We start from the raw sequence: 9,401 nt of genomic DNA, 5'->3' as shown, positions 1-9,401 counted from the left end.
CATTGTATAGATATTTAATTTTGAAAGGACTCGAACTTTTTCTATTATTTTGTGAAATCCCGTAAAATATATTTTTTTAATCTACATTTTTTGTTGACGAATGTGAAATATTCAAAAATCTTAATTTTCTTCAAATTCGTGAGAAATTTTTGAAGATTTTGAGATTAATTTTGTACATTTTATATGATTTTTCAAAAATTCAAGAAAAGTTGGATTCATTTAAAAATATTTTTAGGAATTCAAGAGGCCTTGCATAGATTAAAAATATTTTAAACTTTGGAAGAATTTCCGAAAATTTATGGAATATTTATCACTTTTTCTGAAATTATAAAAGCCCTAAATATCTTTTGAAAAGGTTAAAATGTTGCGAATAATTTGTAAAATTCTGTAAAATAAAATTATATTTTTTAAATCTTCGACATTCTTTTTTGACATATCTGCAATATTTAAAAATCTTTCCTAATTGTCTCATTAAAAATTATAAAATTTATATAATTCTAAAAAAAAACTGCTGATACTTCTTTCCTTGTAAATAATTTGAAAATGTGCGTAACTAAAAAAAATATCAAAAAAGCATTGTTGTGTTACGTAAAAATACTGTTTAATTTATTTCTATACTGCCCGTCATACTAAAAATCTGTTTTTATTTACAAAACGTCTATTAAGTTTTTTGAACTAATACAAAAACAAAAATGTTACGTAACTGCAGTTAGGGTGTGGGAATCTAAAATGGTTTAAAATAACGTCACGTAATATGTGAACAAGAATATAAGTGTTCAGAAACAATTAACAAATAAATTTTTATTACAAAATTGAGTAAACGATAAAAATGAGTATAAAAGTGAGCGCGCGCACATAATAGTCTAGTGAAATGAAAAAAAATAATACAAAAAATAAAATAAAATTCTAATGATAATTTGAAATATATTATTTTTAGTTAAAAATTTCTCTTTAAATATGAATTTAATTGAAAAAGTGAGGGAATTTTGAAAGCAGAGTTATAATTGCAGAGAACAAGGCAGTGGGTGTGATGAAAGCCGGACATTGTTTCACAATTGAGCCGATGATATCTCAAGGAACTTGGAAAAGCGATATGTGGCCCGATAATTGGACAGCCGTGACGACAGACGGATTGTGGTCAGCACAGTTTGAGCAAACTCTTCTCGTCACAGAAACGGGCTGTGATATTCTGACAAAACGACGCACCAATGATGGCAGACCCTGGTTTATGGATCGATCGTAGTAGTAGTCAGCTAATTTTCCACTCCTTTGAAAAAAGAGCCTCTGAAAAGGTATTCAATTTATCCTTTGAAAATTCCTTCGTTTATTCGATCAGAAGGCCCGAGAATTATTATTGAAAAATTGAATTTTACAGCGACAATTAAAATCGGAATGTTGATTCGATAATGAGAAAGCGAGTGTTAGATCTAGAATTGAAAAATCGAAAGTTACGTCAAAGATGTATAAACTGCGTGAATGAATCTTTAGTTCTTTAAAACTTTAGGCAATATTGTGCGAGGAGGATCTAAGTGCAGGGTGTCTACCCCATTTAAAATTGAATAAAAATAATTGTTTGTTTATTAAAGTAGCTTTTTATTGTCACTGTATTTAACTATTTTGTTTGGGAACTAGTTTTTCTTTGGTTTGACATTAATATTTTAACTTAAAATTTAACGCATCTAGTTTTGATTGAAAATTGACAGTTTTTAGTGGAAAATAATTTAAAATTTAGTTGAGAAATGAGATGTTTAATTGAAAAATTGTCTTTTCTTTGGATGAAAAGGAATTTTTTGCTGAAAATTGAACTATTTTGTTTCTTTTTTGGTTGCAAATTATTTTGTTTTTTAAACTAAAAATACAAATACTGTTTCAGTTGAAACTGAATTATTTGAAACCCGGTTGACAATTTATTAATTAAAAATAATTTAAATTCAACTATTTTAGTTATAGATTCATTGCTTTAGTTGAAAACTTTTGTTTGGTTTAAAATTAATTCAACTAAAAATATTACTATTCCATTTTCGTTTGAAATTTTTATTTTTTTTTTGCTTCAAAATTCTTGTATTTGGTTGAAAATTTGTCTTCTTAAATTGAAAATTAAATTATTTCGTTAAGAATTCATGTCTTTTTTTTTAAATTAATATTATTTTTGTTGATAAAAGTAGCTGTATTTAACTATTTTGTTGAAAACTAGTTTTTCTTTGATTTAAAATTAATATTTTAACTTAAAATTTCACTATTCCAGTTTTGGTTGAAAATTGACAGTTTTTAGTTGAAAATAATAATTTTTTTTTGAAAAATGAGATGTGTAATTAAAAAATCCTCTTTTCTTTGGATGAAAAAGAATTTTTTGCCGAAAATTGAATTATTTTGTTAAAGATTTGTTTCTTTTTTGATTGAAAATTATTTTGTTTCTTAAACTAAAAATAGAAATATTATTTCAATGGAAACTTAATTATTTCAATCCCGGTTGACAATTTATTACTTTAAAATAATTTAAATTCAACTATTTTAGTTATAGATTCATTGTTTTAGTTGAAAACTTTTGTTTGGTTTAAAATTAACTTAACTAAAAATATTACGATTCCATTTTCGATTGAAATTTAAAATATTTTTTAGTTCAAAATTCTACTATTTGGTTGAAAATTTGTCTTCTTAAATTGAAAATTAAATTATTTTGTTAAAAATTCATGTCTTTTTTTTAAATTGTATTTTTTGGTAGAAAAGTCATTTTTTTTTTGGAAAATTAATATTATTTTTGTTGATAAAAGTAGCTTTATATTACTGTATTTAATTATGTTGTTGAAAACTAGTTTTTCTTTGATTTAAAATTAATATTTTAACTTAACATTTAACTATTCCAGTTTTGGTTGAAAATTGATAGTTTTTAGTTGAAAATAATACATTTTTTTTTAAATGAGATGTTTAATTGAAAACTTTTCTTTTGATGAAAAGGAATTTTTTTCTTGAAAATGAACTATTTCGTTTCTTTTTTGGTTGCAAATTATTTTGTTTTTAAACTAAAAATACAAATACTGTTTCAGTTGAAACTGAATTATTTAAATCTCGGTTGATAATTTATTGATTAAAAATAATTTAAATTCAACTATTTCAGTTAAAGATTCATTGTTTTAGTTGAAAACTCTTGTTTGGTTAAAAATTAATTAAAAAAAAAATAGTACTGTTCCATTTTCGATTGAAATTTTTTATTTTTTAGTTCAAAATTCTACTATTTGGTTGAAAATTTGTCTGTCTTTCATTAAAAATTAAATTATTTCGTTAAAAATTCATGTCTTTTTTTTAAATTGTATTTTTTGGAAAAATTGTATTTTTTGGTAGAAAAGTCATCTTTTTTGGAAAATTGATAGTTTTTAGTTGAAAATAATAAATTTTTTTTTTTAAATTAGATGTTTAATTGAAAACTTTTCTTTTCTTTGGATGAAAAGGAATTTTTTGCTGAAAAATGAACTATTTTGTTTCTTTTTTGGTTGCAAATTAGTTTGTTTTTTAAACTAAAAATACAGTAGAAAAGTAATCTTTTTTTCTAAATTAATATTATTTTTGTTGATAAAAGTAGCTCTATTTAACTATTTTGTTGAAAACTAGTTTTTCTTTGATTTAAAATTAATATTTTAACTTAAAATTTAACTATTCCAGTTTTGGTTGAAAATTGACAGTTTTTAGTTGAAAATAATAAATTTTTTTCTTGAAAAATGAGATGTTTAATTAAAAAATCGTCTTTTCTTTGGATGAAAAAGAATTTTTTGCCGAAAATTGAATTATTTTGTTAAAGATTTGTTTCTTTTTTGATTGAAAATTATTTTGTTTCTTAAACTAAAAATAGAAATATTATTTCAATGGAAACTTAATTATTTCAATCCCGGTTGACAATTTATTACTTTAAAATAATTTAAATTCAACTATTTTAGTTATAGATTCATTGTTTTAGTTGAAAACTTTTGTTTGGTTTAAAATTAACTTAACTAAAAATATTACTATTCCATTTTCGATTGAAATTTTTAATTTTTTTTAGTTCAAAATTCTACTATTTGGTTGAAAATTTGTCTTCTTAAATTGAAAATTAAATTATTTTGTTAAAAATTCATGCCTTTTTTTTAAATTGTATTTTTTGGTAGAAAAGTCATCTTTTTTTAGAAAATTAATATTATTTTTGTTGATAAAACTAGCTTTATATTACTGTATTTAATTATTTTGTTGAAAACTAGTTTTTCTTTGATTTAAAATTAATATTTTAACTTAACATTTAACTATTCCAGTTTTGGTTGAAGATTGATAGTTTTTAGTTGAAAATAATACATTTTTTTTTTTTAATGAGAGGTTTAATTGAAAACTTTTCTTTTGATGAAAAGGATTTTTTTGCTGAAAATGAACTATTTCGTTTCTTTTTTGGTTGCAACTTATTTTGTTTTTAAACTAAAAATACAAATACTGTTTCAGTTGAAACTGAATTATTTAAATCTCGGTTGACAATTTATTGATTAAAAATAATTTAAATTCAACTATTTCAGTTAAAGATTCATTGTTTTAGTTGAAAACTCTTGTTTGGTTAGAAATTAATTCAACAAAAAATAGTACTGTTCCATTTTCGATTGAAATTTTTTATTTTTTAGTTCAAAATTCTACTATTTGGTTGAAAATTTGTCTTTTTTAAATTGAAAATTAAATTATTTCGTTAAAAATTCATGCCTTTGAAAAAAAAAATTTTAATTTTCTTTTTCTTTTAAAAAATTGTATTTTTTGGTAGAAAAGTTTTCTTTGGTTTGTAATTAATATTTTTTAAACTGAGCATTCATCTCATCCAGTTTTGGTTGAATATGGACAATTTTTAGTTGAAAATAATTTAAAATTTATTTGGAAAATGAGCTGTTTGATTGAAAACTTGTTTTTTCTTTGAATGAAAAGGAATTTTTTTTGCCGAGAATTGAACATTTTCTTGAAAATTTGTTTCTTTTTTGTTTGAAAATTATTTCGTTTTTAAAAATTTGTAATATAAATATTATTTCAGTTGAAACTGAATTTTTTAAATTTCGGCTGACAATTTATTACTTAAAAATAATTTAAATTCCACTATTTTAGTTATAGATTCATTGTTTTAGTGGAAAACTTTTGTTTGGTTTAAAATTAATTTAACTAAAAATATTACTATTCCATTTTCGTTTGAAATTTTTATTTTTTTTACTTCAAAATTCTAGTATTTGGTTGGAAAATTATCTTCTTAAATTGAAAATTAAATTATTTCATTAAAAATTCATGTTTTTTTTATTTTATTTTTTTGTTTGAAAAATTGTATTTTTTGGTTGAGAAGTTATCTTTTTTTGTTGTAAAATTAATATTATTTTTGTTGGTAAAAGTAGCTTTATATTACTGCATTTAACTATTTTGTTGAAAACTAGTTTTTCTTTGATATAAAATTAATATTTTAACTTAAAATTTAACTGTTCCAATTTTTGTTGAAAATTGAGAATTATTATTTGAACATGGAAGTATCTGGTTGAAAAAGAATATTTTATTTTAAAATTCCACATTGAAATATCAACTACTGCAGTTTTCGTGCCGAATTTATCTTTTAAAAAAGAAAATATAAAAACTTGGTTGAAAGTTGAAATCTTTTGGGGTTGAAAATGAATTTTTTTTAATCTGAAAATTAAATTGTTTAAATTGAATATTCCATCATTTTATTTAACAATTCATCTCTTTGCTTGAAAATTAATTTTTTAAACTAATAATTCGACTTTTTGGGTAAAAATTAATTTTTTCCGTTAAAAATGAATCATCTTGGTTAAAAATTCAGTTATTTATCTATTCAATCTTTGCTTGAAAACTGATATTTTTTAGTTGAAAATCCGTTTTTTTTAGTAGAAATTATTCTTTTGCATTGAAAATTTTGTTAATGAAAATTCAATTATTCTAGTTAAAAATTGATTATTTTAGATGAAAATTGAACTATCACAGTTAAATATTAACAGTTTTATTTAGAAATTCATCGTTTTATTTTAAAATGTTATTTTTTTTTTAAAGTTAGTGTCTTTTTTTTAAGTAATTTTTTTATCTCAAAATTTAACTTATCCAAATTAAAAATTCCATAGTTTGTAGTCAAAAATTCATCTGTTTGATTCAACATTAATTTTTTGACTTTAAATTTAATTATTTGACAATTTTTTTTTTCGTTGAAAGTTAAACTTTTGCATTAAAAGTATTTGAAGATTCATCATTTTATGATCTTTTTTTAGTTAAAAATTCCTCTTTTTGGCAGAAGTTAATATGTTTGGTTAAAAATTCAATTTTTCTAGTGAAATATTTATAATGTTAGTTGAAAATTAATCTTTTTTGGTTTAAAATTTAATTATTCCCGTTGAAAATTAACAATTTTAGTTGCAAACTCCTCACTTTGTGTGTGAATGTAACTTTTTTTTTTTTGAAAATAGTATGTTTTTTTAATTAAATAGAAATTTCTATTGAAAATTCCTTTTTTTTTAACTGTAAATGTAACTATTGTAAAACAATATTTCATCATTTTAGTTGAAAATTCTTCAAATTCATTAAAATTTACCTGAATATTAAAATTTTCCATTTTTATTTAAATAAAAAAATTTACGTATTTTGTTGAAAAACATTTTTTTTTTATCAGAAAATTAATCTTGTTTAAAAATTCATCTTTTTAGTTTAAAATTAATCTATTCCAATTTAAGATACATCAATTTGTTGAAAATTTATCACTTTGTTTGAATTTTTTTTTATTTTTTAGTTAAAAATTTAACTATTTGTTAAAAATGGATCTTTTTTCGTTGAAATTCAATTATTTGGTTAAGAATTCATCTATCTCGTTAAAAATGCAATAATTTGCAACTGAATAAATTGAGTTTAATATAATACCCACATTAATTTGACCTAAATATACATTGAATTTTAAGTATAAAAAGTTAAAATAAAAATTTGTTCCAATTATTATTTAAATTTATGGACTTTGTAGACAAGTTTAAGAAATGATTGTGTTTTTAGTATTATTTAATTATTCAATTAATCGATGGTCAATGCTTTCTGAAGTGAAACATATTAATTGAATCTCTAAAAACTGAAAAAAACACATTATTTATAATAAAATTGCAAAAAATTATACCTGGAAAAAACTTGAGATACCTAAAAAAAACCTGGAATTTTAAGGGAATTTTCGTCCAGGATTTTAGTAGACACCCTGTAAGTGGCTACACTTTTTTTTATTATGAGTGGTGTGAGCTGATTGTAATTTATTGTAGTCCTGTCTGTACCATAAGAATGTTCATTGATCCTTCAACGCACTGATTCTCGTGTACATAACATCACAGGTTGACTGTAGACGTGAAATAAAGAAAAAATTTTACCGAAAAAAGGAAGAATTCAGTTTATTCTTCAAAAGGGAATTTTTTACAGTCCTTGAGTCATGCACGTAATTTTTGCAAATTTGCAAAAACTTTCTCCTGAAGATTATTTTTTTTAGTTATAAATTTTTATTATTTGTTTGAAAATTTAACCATTTTCTTAAAATTGTATCCTTTTTGATTCAAACAAATTTTTTTTCAAACAAATTTTTTTTTTAGTTGAAAACTATTTTCTTTCCTGAAAATTTGTCTTTTTGATTTAAAATTTCATCTTTTTTTGTAGAAATATTTCAGAGTCATCACAGATTGTCACCAATTCACCTTTTGTCACCTATTTTAAATTTTGTCACCTTTTTCATTTGAAAAAGGACAATTTTATTCAAAATTTCAACTTGAACGCCAAATACAGTTTTTATTACACTTTCCTAATCGACAAATCTTGAATCAAATGATCGAATTTTCAAACAAAAAGAATTAAACTTCAACCAGGAAGAGTTGAATTTTAAAACATGAGCTTAAATTTGTAATTAGAAAAGATGAATATTTTACAAGCCAGTTTAATTTTGAAGCAAGGAAGACGAATTTTCAACTAAAAAAATATGACTTTTCTAACAAATGAGGATTTTTACACCAAAAGGATTGATTTTCTATGGAAAAATACAAGTTGAAATCAGTTGAAAAAAAAAATCACTTGAAATTTTGATAAAAAAAGATTACTTTTTAAGAAACTAGTTGAATTTAGATTAATTATAAAATAAAAATAAAATTATTTTTTTAAATAAAAATAATTAGCTTTCAATCAAAAAGGATAAATTTTTAAAGTAAAACAGAATTTTCAATCCAAAAAGTATCAATATTCGACAAAAAAGTATGACTTTTTGACAAAATAGTTGAGTTCAGATTAATTCTGAAAAAGAAATATAATACTTTTTTTGTTTTTGATAAGAAGAACTAATCATCAATTGAAATAGATTTTTTGAACCAAGAGGTTATTTTTAAACAAAAAAAAGGTGACTTTTTAAGAACCTAGATCAATTGTCAATAAAATAAATAAACTTTCAAACAATGCTTAGAATTTTGAACTAAACACCAAAAATATAATAGTAGACTTTTCAATAAAAATTATTAACTTTAAAATATAAAAGGTGAATTTTCAACAACTAAAAAAAAAAATATTTTTCTACCAAAAGATAAATTTTTGACAAAAACTGTGACTTTTTCAAAAAAATCGTTGGATCTTCACAAAAAGTATATTTTTTAAGTAAACGAGATTATTTATTAAACAAAAATACAATAATAGACTTTTCAAATAAAAAGAATTAATTTTCAATACAAAAAAATGAATGTTCAACCAAAAAATATGAATTTTCAATAATAAAAATAAATTTTCTGCCAAACAATATAATTTTTTGTCCAAAAACGATTACTTTTTAACAAAAAAACTTTAATTTTCAATAAAATAGGTAAATCTTTAACTAAGTAGTAGAATTTGTAACCAAAAAGTAGAATTTTGAACCAAGAAAATTATTCATTAAAAATTCCACTCCTTGGTCGAAAGTTGAACGAATTTTTTAAAATTTTCTTTTTTTTCTTTGATGATTCATAATTTTAGTTGAAAGTTCGTTTTTTGTGGCTAAAAAACGAAATTGAAAATTCGTTTTGTTGTAAACAAGTTTTTTTAAACTACAAATTCAAAGTTTTTTGTTTAAAATTAAACTGTTTTGTAGAAGATTCGTTTTTATTTTTATTGAAAATTCATTCTCAATGAAAATGAATCTACTCCATTTTTTGTTGAAAATTCAACATTTTGGTTAAAAAATTATGTTTTTTTCTTGAAAATTTGTCTTGGTATAAAATTCACTTTTTTGTAAAAACTTCATCTTTTTTTGGCTAAAAATGCAACTTCCTAGTTAAAGATTGATCTACGAGGGTGGATTGATAAGTTTCCGGCCTGACCAAGAATTGGCGCCACTAGGCCTACCTTGAGGTGGCGTTCTATAGTACCATCCTTAGATAGCTTGTAGC

The 9,401-nt window shown here is 21.9% G+C and overlaps 1 protein-coding gene across 1 annotated transcript in view; it reads left to right on the top strand.

Moving 5' to 3' along the window:
* LOC117169233 (methionine aminopeptidase 1) overlaps positions 1–1,585 on the top strand; it is a 31,560-nt gene extending 29,975 nt beyond the window's left edge. Inside the window, exon 6 of the mRNA XM_033355500.1 lies at positions 1,011–1,585. Within this exon, the coding sequence (XP_033211391.1) occupies positions 1,011–1,243 (233 nt within the window). The 3' untranslated portion in view covers positions 1,244–1,585. The remainder of the gene's footprint in view (positions 1–1,010) is intronic.
* Positions 1,586–9,401: the final 7,816 nt, after the last annotated feature.

Source organism: Belonocnema kinseyi, chromosome 3 (assembly GCF_010883055.1).
Source record: "Belonocnema kinseyi isolate 2016_QV_RU_SX_M_011 chromosome 3, B_treatae_v1, whole genome shotgun sequence".
NCBI classification, from domain to species: Eukaryota; Metazoa; Arthropoda; class Insecta; order Hymenoptera; family Cynipidae; genus Belonocnema; species Belonocnema kinseyi.
Note: the sequence above shows the minus strand (reverse complement) of the source record. Positions and strands in the feature narration are given on the sequence as shown.